Source organism: Macrosteles quadrilineatus, unplaced genomic scaffold, assembly GCF_028750875.1.
Source record: "Macrosteles quadrilineatus isolate MER2022 unplaced genomic scaffold, UCM_ALF_1.0 Scaffold_2__2_contigs__length_208266976, whole genome shotgun sequence".
NCBI classification, from domain to species: domain Eukaryota; kingdom Metazoa; phylum Arthropoda; class Insecta; order Hemiptera; family Cicadellidae; genus Macrosteles; species Macrosteles quadrilineatus.
Window position 1 is genome coordinate 182,026,930 of NW_026542595.1, and position 16,452 is coordinate 182,043,381.

The window sequence follows — 16,452 nt, forward strand, 5'->3', positions numbered from 1 at the left end:
TTTCACTTTTAGGAATAAACAACCAACACATTAAATTTACCTTTTTTATTTTTCGAACTTGTTAATAAAAAAAAAATAAAAAAAGAGGAACACAGAATAGTATTAAATAAATTTGTGTATATCTAAAGTTACAAACTACAGCATCCACACACTCTTGAAAAAATAGCAAATTTCTACAAATAGTTACAATTTGGTTTCTAATCTAGGTGTTTTTTTAATTATTGTCCTAGGCAAGAGCCCGGGATGCCTGAGGGGGGGGAGCCGGGGGTTGTGGCGTTATCACTTATATAAAATCCATTGGTGATTTGGTGGGATTTGAACCCGGGACCTCAGGGACCAAAGTCCCGCGCTCTACCACTAGACAAGCTCACTCCCCAAGTTATGTTAAAGTCTTAAACTTATGCTAAAGTGGATCCATAACAAATCTTGGCATAGTACTTTCCCTGACCAATAAAAGGTGCGTTCTCACACGATGGGTTCGAATTTCGCAGGGACCGGTTGTACAGCTTTTCTTGCATTTTAATTGGGGAATTATTTGATAAAACAGCAAGCCCTTCCCACTCAACAGCAAATTGGGGCAGCATCATCTCCATTAAACATGAACTGGTCAACGGGCCATTTTGGCCAGATTATGAAATGTCTGGCGACAACATATAAGAGGAAAAAAACGTAAAACTCCAAATAATGGCTTTGAAACACACATAGTGAATAAAGTAAGTGATTCTTCACTCTTCAGGGACAAGTAAGGTTTCTGACGAACAACAATCCTTTGCGTTTTAATACGAAGTGTCATAAGTAAAGAAACACAAATAGAAAGAATATCTTCCTTGATTTCTTATAACTCTTCGTATCATTTACCGCATATTCCACTGATATTATGCTCATCAGCTTTCAAGAGCCGCACAAAAGATGTTTAAGGTAATTATATTTCCTAGTTATCAAAAGCGCCGCCTATCAATAGGTATGTCAGCCCTGTTGTCAACGGCGCTCCTAGATAAATGCTCGAGAAGGCTGTGGCTCTTCCCCTCTCCTCCAGGGATGCGATCATGAAGGCTGTGTCAGTGCCATCTACATTCTTGTCACCTGTCCTCGCATGTGTTATCTGTAATTAAATTACACTCACGTTGCCAACATGTCAATTCATTATGACCTTTCAAAACGTCAAGTGTTCTAGGTGTCAAAACTTAGTCATTTGGCTTCCGGGATGGCGCGGTAAAACTAAAGGGTAGTTTGATATATACGTATTTGAATACGAAGCCACACATCTATTATTACATTAGTGTCAAGGTTTTTATCTAATTGAAATTAGTCTAGTATGTGAAAAATATTCTGCAAATCAGAAAAATATTCCCTAACATTTTGAAAGACCTTATAAATTAATGTTAAAGATATTAAAGCATACTTAAGTTTATTATTTATTTTTTATTTTTTTTTTTAGTTTATGCTTAATCAAACCTTGTCATTAGTGAAGCTTACTAATTTATAACCACAAAAGTCACAGCGAATTTACTTCTGACCATAATGTTATATAATTAAATTTAATATTTTTGCTCTCATGGGATATATGTGTTAAAAATGGTGTAAATATGTTCAAAGTTCTTAGAGTTTCCCTCTTTTTATAAAATGCACTTCAAATTACAAATATTCCGAATGCTTACTTAAAAATACAATTTGTAGAATAATATCTAACATTAATTTACTCTGTCTGATATAGTGATGGAGGAAGTGAACGAGTTGGAAGACGCGTCAGAGAGTCGGAGAGTCGGAGAGTTGAGTTCAGACCGATGATTGATGCTGTAAGCTGGTGGACGTGACGGCTCGGCGTGTAGTGTGAGAAATGTCAGTGACCTACACACCTCCGCGCTGTACTGTATATGGAAACATCCAACAAAATACTACAATTAAAATAAAATTATTAAAATAATCATAAATATTGTAAAATATTGTTCATAAAAATGTAGTTCAAAAGTAAAGAGTATTTAAATAGCCGTTATTGTACTATTTTTAGGTTCTATTTGCCTATATTTTACTGATGATTTAGCCATTGAAATTGTGATACCATATATTTAAAATCTATTAAAAGTACATACAGTAGTGGAATGAGCCCCTCACAAAATGTGCTACTGTCAACACTATATTTCCTCTGTTGGTTATTGTTACTGGTGTAGTTAATTTACATTAAATGATGCTATTGTCCACAATAATTATCAGAATCTTCTGTTTGGCTTGGTCAATTTAAGTCAGCGTATGAACTCTGCACAAGTCATGCGTGCATTTACACAACAGTAACAATTGCTCACTCAATTTATCTACGTCACTTTCATATCTGAAGATTAACATAGTAATGTATAGTTTTAGTATAGTTAGTTATGTGGTTAATATTTTATAGTTTAATATAATAGTCGTATATGTCTGGTATACAGTCTTAAGTTTCCACAAAGTTATAAGTCACCCGTTATAAAGAGGGCTTCATAAAATACCCTGCTGGCAAGTTTTAATCATTAAACTCGTAAAAACACTGAATAACAAATATACAAGCCTACTAATATTAGCCATATATTTGTCTTTCAATTTCTAACTACTCCTAACCTACTCCTGTAAGAAAATTAAGTGAGGAAATTTGCTCCCATTAGTTGACCTGTTTAACTAGTAATACTTTTACTGCATTACTACATCTAGTTGACGATATGGTTACTCATTTGATGGTTTATGTTTATAGTTTCAGAGACAAAATAGGCCAACTGTGAAACACGCATTATTGAAGTAGGATTTACGGTCAAAATTATATCAAATACTATCTTTTTTGTGTTTTGGTTCACATAGAAAAAATACAATTAGCATTTTTGAATGAGTGAGAGTGCAATGATGATGAGTCTTGGCTATGACGAGGAAAGCCCAAATAAGCAGAGAAAATGTAAGCCTCTAAACAAGCAGATGGTATCTTGATGTTGCTATTTAGCACGGACTGCTCCATACACAGTATGCCTCTTGTTAGAGACCAGCTATTATCAGGGTAATGAAATGCAGGAACGCTGCTACAGAGTACCTAAACGTAATGACTTCCAGTTACCTAATAAAATATTATTTTTTGATTATAGGTATTGTCGTTGATGAATCTCACTGCCTTTAGATATGTCATCTTCATAGACATAAATTTAATGTTAATAACCAGGTTGGCTATTTATTGTAGGGGATTTAAGGTTTGTTCCTATCCGGTAGCTACAAAGTGGTACTATGCTTACAATTTCTTGTTAATTTATTGGGTAAACGACCGGCTTTTAAATTGCTACTTACCCCGAGTATTACAATAAAAATTCAAAACAAAGCTGTAAAATTCTCCCTAAAATAAGGGATAACAGTTGTTTGCACCAACTTACATTCTCGTAACAAAATATGAAATATACATACAGAAGACACCAGTTTTAAACGATCAGTTTGAAGATCCTCTCAGAATATCGACAATTTGGCGATTTTTAAAATCTCATGGTAGCAGGTTTTATTTGGCAGTGTACTCACTGAGAAACTATGGATTGTTAAATAGCAAATAAATAAAGAGATTTTCGTATTGGCTATTGTTAAACCTTCCTGAATTTTAAGTAGATATAGAGAGCCCTTGACGAGGGTGTTGATTAATATCTTGGCCCAAAATTCTTAAGGAGCGAAGTTACTACTAAATAATTACAAAATAACTATCAATAGATAGTTAAAATAAATAGGTAACTAAATTTGAGAACGTCAAAGTGTACTGAAAAAGAATGCCAACTTTTAGTTTTCAACTAGAAGCTTTTCTCTATTAACCGCTTTTTAAGTTATTCGATCAACAATGGTAGTTGTTGATCATTGTTAAATTATTGTATGATCATTATTAATCATAACTCCACTATATTAATTTCGTATCGTGGCTTACATAAGAACTAATATCTGGTCTGGTTTAGATCCGCTATCTAATTCAGTTCCCGCACTCCATACTTATGTAAAGTAAAGCATTTAACAGAATACACTGATCACGACTCTGCGGTTGGATTTTGGCTGGTTGGCTGGCCATGCAGGGTCCAGAATCCAGATTGGTACCCAACTAATTTAACCATTGTTTACAATTGGCTTAGCAAGGCAACTAATATGCAACAGTTCTAAATGTCTTTATACCACTCTACACACCATTCTATGGTAACAATTGCACTATATATATTCAAAACAAAATATTAATCTTATTTTACTTTCCCATCCTAGCTACAGATTCAGATACAAACGTTGCCTCAAGCCCCACTGATCACCATGAACATCCACCATTGCACATCGAGTGGTCAACCACTGCCTTCTGAGGTGAGTCATGCAGTCGTTAGGTAGTAATTGGTAGAAGCAAGGGTCGTTAAACAGTCCTAAACTATGTGGTTGTGTCGTACATAGCCGTTGGCATCACAGAACACATTGGTACGTTGGTGTTCTCAAAATGGAATAATGGCGAATGTTGATCAATAAGCAAAAAATAAAAATATAAATATTGTTTTAGTTTAAGAGAAGCTAAAAAATATGATTTAAATATAACAACAATTATGGTAACAATTGGTCTCAGCTAGTTTTAAAGGTAGAATGTGGGACTTTTATCCTGGAGGGCCTGGTTCGAGTTTCAATAATCTCCAATCACTTTTAGCGACATAATAATCTTTTAAACATATAACTAGAACCTAAAAGCGAATTGTCTCTCTGTCACGTGAAGTTTCTTTGAACTTAAGGGAAATCATACTTAACTATACATACACTACAATTTCATCCTTAAATATATCAATAATGTCATAACATGGACTAATTGAAGTAACTAATTGTAGTAATGGACTAATGGACTAATAATTTTGATGAGACAGATACGCATAACAAATATTGAATTTAGTTTTACTATATTTTATGTCAACACCTTAAGCGTATCAGAAAAAAAATGCTCTCTTATAAGTTTAGTATGTTTAATTAACAATCCCAGTTCCCAATAATATAGTCATAAGACTAGCTTTTAACCTAAATACAAAACGAAACAGTTTATTTTAAACATCACAATATTTTCTCCTTACTTATGTTAAAATAAGCAGATATTCTAGAACTAAAGACTAACTAAACACAAGAGAGTTAGGTTTGAAAGTTGTACGAGTTCACGACAAAAGTTCTTTAATAACATCTCATAGAATCATATTATCGAACTTTAGTTCTACATGGTTGTATCCAGTTAACCAAATCACTATGGTGTGGCAAAGATGTATTTGAACACTGTCGTTCCCTTATCAATCAGGATTCTACTGAATGATTGGTTTTGTTTTATCGATGCCATATTTAATCACAGATACCGGTTCTTGGAAGGATTTGTGAAGGCTTTGTCAGGTATAGACAGCTGACACAGCTATCCATCTACCCAGCTGTAGCTGTAACTGCTCATGTCAACATTCTCTTGCGGAGACCGTACTTCCATACCAATCAACCGCAATTGTGAAAGATTTGTGTTGATTTCATTGATAACTGTACACCGAACTGGGATAGTCAGAGATTAAACATGATTAGATTGCACTGGACGCTGACATCAGCTGACAATCTAACACCGATTACAAATTATAAAAAAGGTGTTTGGTTTGTTGATAACAATGAGCTAATTTTGAGCATTGTGCATATCATAGATACGCCTTACCATGAAGTTGTCCATAATGAATGTTATACACTTCTACATCAATAACAATTTTAAAAGATGATTATTTATTTAATTTATAACTGTTAGCATAAGCATAATTTAAACTAGAGTTAGATTTTCTTCCAAAGCATTTTAGTAACAGCTTCAAGAAAATAGAATGCTCTGCTCAAAAAAGCTACATATGGAAATGAAAGTTGGTAGTGAATAGGTAATTTATTCAAATAAGAAAAAGGTGAAGAAAAATCATAAAAGTTTGAATGATTTTCAAATTTTAACAAGAGAAACTCCAGAGACTCCAGAGTGATATTGCTGAAGACTTACTTTCCGAAAAACAAACTATAGAGAATATCTAAAAAATATATGTTGCAACAACTAAACACTATTAAAACAAAGCAAAAACCATTTAAAATCTAGCTTTATTACCTAAGTAACAAACCTTTACTCGCAGCATATTGTTTGGCTGTAATGTGAACTTCAGATTAATCTGTCCACTACAATTGTATACTTTTGTCGCTGAGAAGCTAAATTGCTAATTGCCTAGTAGGCAGAAGGTAGATGTCCGATAATGGGATAAATTAGTAACTTTTTATAATCAGAATCTCATTAGGCTAACTAAATGGCTCTGGCAATAGGAATAGATAATCCCAATCAGTATCAAAACTGCACAAAGCAATTAACTTCATTTTATACACTCTTATTATAAAATATCCTATTATAAAATACACCGCATTGTGTCCCTGGCTCAATCTTAGCCTATTATAGAGATATAGTGATTTTTCAGGAGTCAACAAATATGGGTAACAATTAATAATAAATGAATTATTATTGCGGATGTTTAAGTAAATTTAGTGTCTCAACAGGGACCTTATTAAGCTTGTAAAATTCCAATGGTAGAAAATTATTTATCTAGAACAGATCTGACTCGTAATAGTAAAAGCTGGTTACACATTCTTCTTGCCAAAATCTTATTAGATTGCGAAAGTTTGGCTTCGCTCCATCACACTATCGATTTCCTAGAGCTCGATATTCTAAAAGTCGACTAATTAGAATACCAACAGACCTGAGAAACCTGTTCCAAGCCCTCAACATTTTCCATTCCATTTCAGCAAGTTGACGTTACATCATTATCCTTTGTTGGGAATAGAAGAAGAAAGTGCAAACACGAATACAGTTTTTCTCTCACAAATGTTTATGAAAGTTGTCTTTAGTTGATGTAGTGAATGATTTCTTACAACGATATTCCACAGATGCCTCAGTCATGTTTGGAATGAAGTTATGACATGATTGTGCAAAAGACGACTTTTTATTTGTATTTTACTCCGTTGTTCGGCACAAAAATTAAAATTAAAATTTGTTTTATAATTTAACTTCATGCCTGTGGTTTCAACGAATAAAAAAAATACCAAACCAGCTTTTAACTTAAAAATCGCATGGACACAATAAAATATGCCTATATAGTTAGCAACATGTATGCTTAGTAGTTACAGTTAAAGAAACATTTTACGAATACGTTTTAATGATTGTAGATTAAGACTAACCCCTATCCAATAGTGAATAGCTACTTGTGAAAAAGGTTGACACATAAAATTGAATTAATGTGTCTCTTTTTATATAGTAAATTTTTTGCATTGGATAACTATTAATATGAAGAGTTAGTAAATTGTTTACGTTGAGGGTTAAGTAGGAGTGAATGCGCAAGACGTAAAGAGATTTGTCTATAAGCACTAAACTCAAATGTAACTAACAATGTTGTTTAACTAGTCTTAGCTGTACCTTAGGATGGATTCTACAACCAAGCACAGAGGTTGGTCTTAAATGCATGTTCTCAGAAAGAGCGCCTAAATGCACAACTAAGGTTTAAAAAGCAAAATGAAATTGTTTAGAGTATGGTACTACGCATTTAGTATATCAATGCTCCTTAGACTTGCTATTAAATCGTAGCCACAAGTGTGAGTGCAACACAAAACATATCGAGGATTCTTAAACGTTTTACATTGATATATCGACACCTATATGGAAAAAGGTACTTTCCTGTTAAAGGGAACATTCATTATTATTGATGATTTTTTTCGATATATCGATATTAACAAATTGAAACATATCAGCTGACAACTACGATAAATATTGTTCAGTATATGCAACTGTTCAAAAAATAACCTAAAACTAACCAAACTTGCTGTAAAATTTAAAATATTATCAAACCCAAACGGAAGTTTTAAATGGTACAGCAAGTTTGGTTGGTTATGTTAGGTTAGCTTAGAACAGTTTCATTTCTTAATCCATATAGACTATTTTAGCCTAAACAAGATCAGTTAGTTGTTGTTGTCAATTTGTAATAGATCTGATCGGAAAACAAAAATATCAATATATCGAAAAAAATCATCGATAATAATGAATGTTCCCTTTAACAGGAAAGTACCTGGAAAAATATCTTACACCAATCCCAAGAGAATATTTTCACCACAACAAAGTAACGTCATTGGGTAACGTAAACAAAGCAGTGAGTGTGTGCGGTGTGGTGAGGTGAACGTACCCATACAGCCGCCAGACAGCTGCATGTAGCTCATGTATGCTTGCCCTAGCAGGAGTTACAGGGTGGATCAAGGTCCTGGTCTTAAATGTCACTTTGATCACGAAGACAGTCCACAATCTCCGTGACGTCACCACAGCTCCTGGTTACGTTCTGGAATGTTTACTTTGTCTAGAACCGATCCTGGTACTTCGGGGTACGCGTACTTCGTTGAAACCGATTTCGATCATGACCTGGAATGTTTAATAAGTCTAAAACTTATCCTGGATGGCACTAAAATGTTTAACATGCCTGGGACGATCCTGATTACGTCCACGAATGTTTAATTTGTGCATAAACGAATTCAGTTATGTCTTGGACTGTTTTTTCCCAAATCTATAACCAATCCATTTTACATCCTTGAATATTTCATTTGTCTAGAGCTGATCCCTGTCACGTCCTTGAATGTTTTATTAATCTATAAAGAATCCCAGTTATGTCCTGGCATATTTTATTTGTCTAGGACTGATCTCTGTTATATCCTGGATTTTTTTATTTTTCTAGAATCAATCTTGGTGCCGAAATGGTTATTTGCTCCAAAATAATTATTTATTCTTGAAAAGTCTCGGTAATTTGTGCCTGGAGCACTACTTGAGGGTCGAATAAGAACTATGGCCTAATTGATGTTATTATATCCAGGGGGAACTACGGTTTATTGTACAATACAAGAATAATAATTGTCATTTGAATCTAATCTAATATAATTTAAACTAGATTTAGGTTTGACTAATTTCGCAGACCTAACCTATTTTGCAAGCCTGTAGCTAATTTTTCTCTAGGGAAGAAAGCTATTACCGTGGGGAAGACAAGGACCTAGACCCGGGATTGATTTAATTTTTCATTTTGATGTCCTCAGAGGATATTAACACTATTCATTAAAATTTTGACAAATAATCAAGGACAGGGACCAGACTCCACGATCAAAAAATTACTAGCTTTTCTTGGGGTTGAACCGATGACTAATAAATGTGTGTTTGTCTTCTTGTAAGTATCATATCTTGAGGTTCAGTGACTTTAGTGCCCACCAAGGATCTTTGGGGAAAATTGCTTACGCTCGTCATTATCATAGACGCGACAAAGGGCGCCAATGACGAACACCTCGTGGAATCCAGGAGTCATCTGGTGGCTTCGTTGACCTTGACATCAGCTGATCAATTAAATCAGCTGATCAGTTGTGTGAAAGTGGAGAGTGTCACCGTTGTGTGCACTGTGCAGTTGCAAAATCCAGGGTAGGGGGACTGCAGGGGTAATGTATATAAACAGAGGACGGTCCCATTCACCACAATAACACACATGCATTGGGTAAGTGTCGTCCTTTATACTACAGTTAGCCGTTTTCCACCAATTATCAATAGCTATTAAAATAATATAGATACCATTTTAACTTATAAAAAACATATTCAATCGTGGGGTTGTTACATTTTTTTATTAAAAAGCGCAATTTTAGACATGTGTTTTAAAATAAATAAACGATATGGAAATTAACAAGTGGTAGGCCTACTTATTATTTAAAATAAATTATAGCTATAATTTATAAAAACATGATTGTTTAACATTATATTATTAATAATTCCTTAATTTTATTCTGAATGGTAATCATTAGGCCTATGGTTAACAAGAAATGCCTAGACTTAATCAACAGGCTGAGTGAACATGATGAGTGTTTGAAACAGTGTCGGAAAGATTTACAAACGACGGAATAAGAGAGAATTTTCACTACTATCGTTGATATAACATAGTGACTATACAACTCAATTGTTTAAATTAAAAGAGGTTTAATTTTATTAACGTTGTTAAATATTAGCAATGTGATTTAAAATGTTCTATATTTTGAGAATTCCTTAAGAATAATATATTAATTGGTTAAATTAATACTTCAGTTTGCATTAGGTTAGCATAACTTATTCTAAATCAAAAATGGCTCTTCTTACCACCGTAAATGTATTATGGCAATAAAAAATAATGATCCTTCGTTGAAATGAAATTGCATTAAAATATCTGTAATTAATATTATTAACTATGAATAAACATATACCGTATTATGGCCCACTAACATAGGCCTAGTAGGAATATAATTGTAATCATTGCGGCTATTTTCCCATTTATAATTTTTTCCTTTGATAAATAGTGTGGTGTCATTAATAAGATAATTGAACTTACGCATTAATAAAATCTATTGTAATTTACCTATTGGTATAACACTAGTTGCTCTGCCTTTGCTTTGCTATTGGGAAAGAAAACTAGACAGAATAATTCGGTTTTTAAAAATCTACCAAGAGAAACAGTTACAACACACTTACCAGATGTCGTAGAAACAAAGCTCAATCGTAATTAACGCTTAAACTAATGAAGATAAATCCAAATTATTTCCAGGGATATTAAAATGTTTACACGTCATTTAAAAAAAATCATTTCTTAGACGAACTGTTTTACCTGCCTAAATATTACAACTTAAAGTTGGAAAACCGTAATACATGCCAGCATTTTAAATAGTTTATTGCATTTAAAATTTGTGCAATAGTCAAATTCATCAACCACACGGCACCAAAAAACAAATCTTCTTTCAATAAACACAATCAAATAGCAGAACGAAAAATACTACTAATTTAAATGGTGTTTTGAATTGTACTATCATGTGTGTTGTTAGTAAACAAATCTTACTCAAATTCTTTCAAAATCCCTGTCATGGGTACCTTTAAGAGGTCCGTCCCAGGGCTAAGCTCTGAGAGTTATTTCATAATTGATCGTGTACCTATTCTTTTCAATGAAATTCTACACGTATGTACCAAATTTCGTGACCATCGGTCCTGCGTCCTGTGTCCTGAGTTTATCACTGCCAAATACAAACAGAGATACAGTGCTCTATTATACTGTAGATATCAAAGATACAACTGAATAAGTAGTGAACACTATATTACTTTCACGTTACAGAATTGATATGTTTTGAAGAGTAAACATTATGTTTAGATACAGACACGCCCCTTTCTAAAACTATAGTATTTCCTAGTAATGAAATTAACTAAGACCTTTTATGAAAAACCTTTTATTAATTAACTTTTTTGTTTTTTATTTTAGTCAATTTTCTTCTTTGATGTTGTTTAGTTAGTGTACTGATGAAAATTGCATCTTTATGTGGTCATTTATGAGAATTTCCAATAATGGTGAAATGCGCACTAGTGGCTACTGAATAACTTCAGGAACAAAAAAGCAACTGACAAAAATCAAAGGTAGCTTAAATACCATTTAGAAACGAATGCTGGTCATAAGGTGTCAGTCAGATATAGCTGTAAAGTAACCCTTAACGGTTATATTTGATAATTATTTAAAAAGTAATAATTTAGTGTACTAAAGGAATGAATAATTTACGGTTCATTTGGTTTAGGTGAAGTCATAATAAAAGGGGTTTCCACTAAACAATATACTTAATCGTTAACCTCATTTTTTAAGTTGTCCTTTGAAACTGAATTTATCAGGAGCGGAACAGACAAACGTTTTTACAATTTTGAGGCAGGCTTAAATTAATATTTTTAAACTTTAATTTCATAAAATTTGTATGTTTCAGTTAGCGTTATCGTTAGCGGTTGGTCTGACGACCGCTGCACAACTGTCCAAGAACTACCTCCCTCCAGCCGGGGCCGGTGGTGCCGGGGGCAGTCCGGGGGCCATAGCGGCGCCGTTCGGGGGTGGCGGTGGGGCTGGTGGTCGTGGAGGAGGTGGAGGAGGCGGCTACGGAGGAGCTGGAGGAGGAAGAGGAGGCGGTGGAAGTGGGGGTGGATTTGGAGGCGGAGGTGGCACCGGTGGTGGTTTCGGAGGAGGTGCCTTCCCAGCCAGCACTTCAGGAGGTCGTGGGGGCGGAGGAGGATTTGGAGGTGGAGCAGGTGCCGGTGGTGGCGGAGGTGGTGGTGGAGGGGGAGGGGACGTTATTCCAATCATCTCCCAAACCAACGAACCCAACAAGGGCGATGGATCATACTCATTTAGGTAACTTAGTTTATTATTAAACAAATATTGCTTTTTGGGGAGCAAGATGGTCTAGCGGGGGAGCACAGGGATTAGGAGACCGAGTTCAGGATTAAAATCCTGCCAATCACCAATAGGTTTTATTCGTAAAATCTTTAATCGTTTTGAAATTCCTTGCAGCTTACTTGTCATTTAAGGTTCCTATAACGGACAATTTTCTTTGCGAACACCGAGTTCATAAATTTTTCTAAGTACATTTTATTAGAATTGAAAGAATTTAAAAAAGTGTCTGTTTTAGAAATTTGAAAATAGTTCAAACATTTTTGCCGAAATAATTTTGAGTTTTATGCTAGTAATAGGAAATTATTAAATTTAAGACATATATCACCGACATATAAAAATAAAAAAAAACTTGTAATGTTTTAGCTACGAGAGTGGCAACGGAATAAAATTTCAAGAGCAAGGTTCGCAGGCAGAGGCAGAAGAAGGACCGGGTTCTGAAGTTCAGGGGAGCTTCAGTTATGAAGGTAACTTGATAGTGACAATTTATTACGAATTTAGATAAGAAGATGTAGATGTTCAGATTGGAGTATCAAATTGTCATTACAATATGTTAATGAGTATACTTATGTACACATACCAAGTTCCTATTTTAATGTAATCAAGTTTTATGGTAGACGATAAACAAGTTTAACAAAAATTGGCATACAAATATATCCTTAAAGAATGATTATTGCTTAGTTTAGATTTTTTTTCTCGTCAAATCCATAATTATAAATCTTTCATTCTTGATTTACAATAAATGACTCAAATAAAAAGTCCGTTCACATATAAATAATATAAAAAATCAAGTATATTTAACAAAGATTGGTAATAATAACGTTCGACTAATACTTTGCCATGTAACATCGGCGAGGAACCCTTGACAGAATTATCTTTACAAGCATTATATTTAACTTAACACTAAGACCAACTCAACAGCTAAGTTAATAAATTGTCCAAACAGTAATTCATCATTAAAAAACCATGTGTCGTACTGACAAAAATAAGTTTAGCAAATTAGTGTCCCCCCCCCTTAAGTTTAAAATGTAATAAACTTTATTCTAATCTCGTCCCAAAGGAACATTACAGTAGTTGTTCTGCTGACATTGGTAATGTTACAAACAGTATATCATTTTCCGTTTTCCTGCCCCAGGCCCTGACGGTAAGTTGATTACAATAACTTACACGGCGGGCGCCAACGGGTTCGTAGCGATGGGAGACCATCTTCCTACAGCACCTCCCATACCTCCAGAGATTCTGCAGTCTTTGGAGCAGAACGCTGCTGAAGAGGCTGCCGGTGGTGGACAAGGTAGGAAACTCTTGATTTATGAACACTGAAAAATAATTATTAGTAATCTTTACTGACTCAATATATAGGTTCATGATAACTGAGAGACAATATTTTTCGTATAAAGAAAATACTGCAATGTAATTGTTTTGGACACTGTTAGTGTGATAATTGGGTAAGGGGTTTTCATATAGGATTATCAATTACATTAGAACAACGACAAAATGATAGCGAAAAAATTGACTGTAAGGGATGAAAAAGTGACAAACCTAATCAATCAACTTATACGTATAGCTATGTCTTAAGACGTAGGCCACTAGAACCATTTTGAAAATTCTTTCCTGAACCTAAGGTTTCTTTGGACAACTATTTTAACTTGTTCTGCCAAAATGATCATCACATCTTAGTCGGTACTAACACTTTTTTATGCCTGAGGCTAAAACCCATAAGCTGTAATACATTTCAGCAACAGCTTTAATAACCTAGTATAAGTTAGTGTTTCTTAGATAGTGTTTTACATTAACTGTAAAAAGCTTACAAGGTTCAGCACATGAGTTAAATACTGGAAGGTTCTTTCTACTGTGTTTCAAAACATATGGTACCACCGTGACTTATCCAAACCTAACCATAGTAATACGGTGACTCTTTATTTTCTAAATTATCTTATTACAGTATCTCTTAATTACTTAAAATGATCCTCTGGCGAAATTTATTAAATTTTGCTATGATGAATCACAATAACATCATTACATATTTTCAGGAGGTGGAGGTGGAGGAGGTTACTCCGGAGGCGGCGGTGGAGGTGGCGCGGGGGGCGGTGGATTCTCGGGAGGTGGTGGAGGCGGTGGTCCCACGTATCCTGCGAGCACTTCCGGAGGTCGAGGAGGTGGAGCTGGAGGCGGTGGATTCGGCGGGGGCGGTGGAGTTGGAAGAGGAGGCGGGGCAGGTATGTGGTCTTATCAAACCAATTAATTTAGATTTGTTTCATAAAAATCTATCTTCAATCGTAGTATTTATAAAAAAGAGTCATAATTTGAAGTTCTTGAAACGTCCAAAATTGAAAAGGGGTTTAATTAGAAATTAAAAAGGTTTATAATTTGATGTATCTTTATTAATTTGGAGAAGTAAATTTTTTCTTCGAAATTAATTAACAATTTTACCAAGCGTGATAACAGGTTCATTGAGAAAGAGCAGGAGTATAATATCAAACAGAAAACCCCCACCGAAATTCTGAATGCAAAACTAGGACATTTAATTTTTTTTTTTATTTGGTGAAGTTAGTATGACATCTAAGTGTGATCATGTGATATTTTGTGTATACAGTATGTTTTGATGCTAGTACAAAGGCATAGTAACCTTACTCTTTCTACTGATGCTAGATTTACCAAATGATTTGTTAAGTGGACACTATTCGCTCTAACTTATTTTTACATACAAGTATTAGAACACCATCTACTGGGCTGATTATGTTAAATAAAACTGGTTTAAAGACTATTTGTATTTTAGTTTATTTTTATTTGCAGGTAGTGGCGGAGGAAGTGGGTACAACTACCCAAAACCTGGGAAATAAAGGACTATTATTTTTTAATTTATTTATTTGTGATAAATTTTACACCCATTGAATTGTATTCTTTTAGTGTGTAGTAAATTACTAAAGGGAAAGTGCATTTGCAAAGAAAATAGAATGCATTTGTTATTAGTCAGAAAATTATGAAAGTAAACAGTTTAAATTATAGTTTGAGACATGACTGCTTGATGTAATTTTAATTGTAGTAGTATTTATTTTATTGTTGAAGATTAAGAGTCAATGATGTTGTCGTACTAGGTGTAGATATTTTGTACATATTTAGAAGTAGATAGAGATTAATAAAGTTTGCATGTTTGATAAAGTTGTATGGGTTTAATTTCTTTACCCTCACTAACATATATCCTTTAAGACTTGTAACGTTGTCGAATACATCATTCATCAATATATATTCATCTTTTAAAATATTTACTTTTGAGTTAAAAATAACAACATCAGTTTCATGAGATTTAATGTTAAGGGTTTTCAGAGTATTAGATTATCCAACAGTGAACTAATTTAAATAACATTCTTGAATTTAAATTGTGAATTACTAAACCTTCAAAGGTATACATGTTTAATGTCAATATTAATGTAATTAATTGCTTAACATAAATCAAATACTACATATCTCCATAGACGACTGAAATTAAATTACAGTATGTTTTGAGTTAGTATGGGGTTATCTGTGATTTATTTCTTAAGATTTATTTCTTTCTTTAATAGTTATTTTGTCATTAACATCCAGTAAATGATTTAAAATGTATTTATTTTGTTTAAGATTAGTCAGCAAAGAGTAGTTATTATATTTAGTTCCAAAAATTCTACAGTTGTAAATTTTAATATTGTGCAAATTTACGGGATGGATATCACTATTTTTCAATCCCAAACTTTAATCTTTAGACATATTAATATATTTGAATATAAAATGAGCTTAAAAACTTGAAACGTTAACCAAATTAAATACATCTATAAACAAATACATGAAACTGCTAAACCTGTTTGAACGTGGGCCGCATCCTAAGACATTTCCTAGGACAGTAACAACTAGACAAAACCTTAATAAGGATGGTAGTACTTTCACATCGTGTATGAAGTCTGCGGTCAAGGATACCGTTGAGCAAGGACCTGCTGAAGTCCGAAAGGAGTTCAGGAGTTGTGGAGTTGTGTGGAGTAGTGGAGTAGCAGCAGACCTGGTGACCCCTTACTACCGTACGTCGTGAAGGAGTTAGGTAACTGGCAGAGCATGGAATAATTAAAGAAGTACGGATCACTGTGTCAGTGTAATTGTAGACAACTGAGTCTAACAAGGTTATATAATGTTGAAACTCACACTGTTCCTGGTGCGGCGGCTTTGGAAG

The 16,452-nt window shown here is 34.0% G+C and overlaps 1 protein-coding gene across 1 annotated transcript; it reads left to right on the top strand.

The window, feature by feature from the left end:
* The first annotated feature begins 7,447 nt into the window (after positions 1 to 7,447).
* LOC128985192 (pupal cuticle protein 36a-like) lies at positions 7,448 to 15,401 on the top strand. The gene is made up of 7 exons (XM_054404577.1): positions 7,448 to 7,472; positions 9,247 to 9,446; positions 11,800 to 12,218; positions 12,624 to 12,724; positions 13,393 to 13,548; positions 14,288 to 14,473; positions 15,051 to 15,401. The coding sequence occupies exons 1-7, from the start codon at positions 7,448 to 7,450 to the stop codon at positions 15,095 to 15,097; spliced, it is 1,134 nt and encodes a 377-aa protein (XP_054260552.1). The 3' UTR covers positions 15,098 to 15,401.
* Positions 15,402 to 16,452: the final 1,051 nt, after the last annotated feature.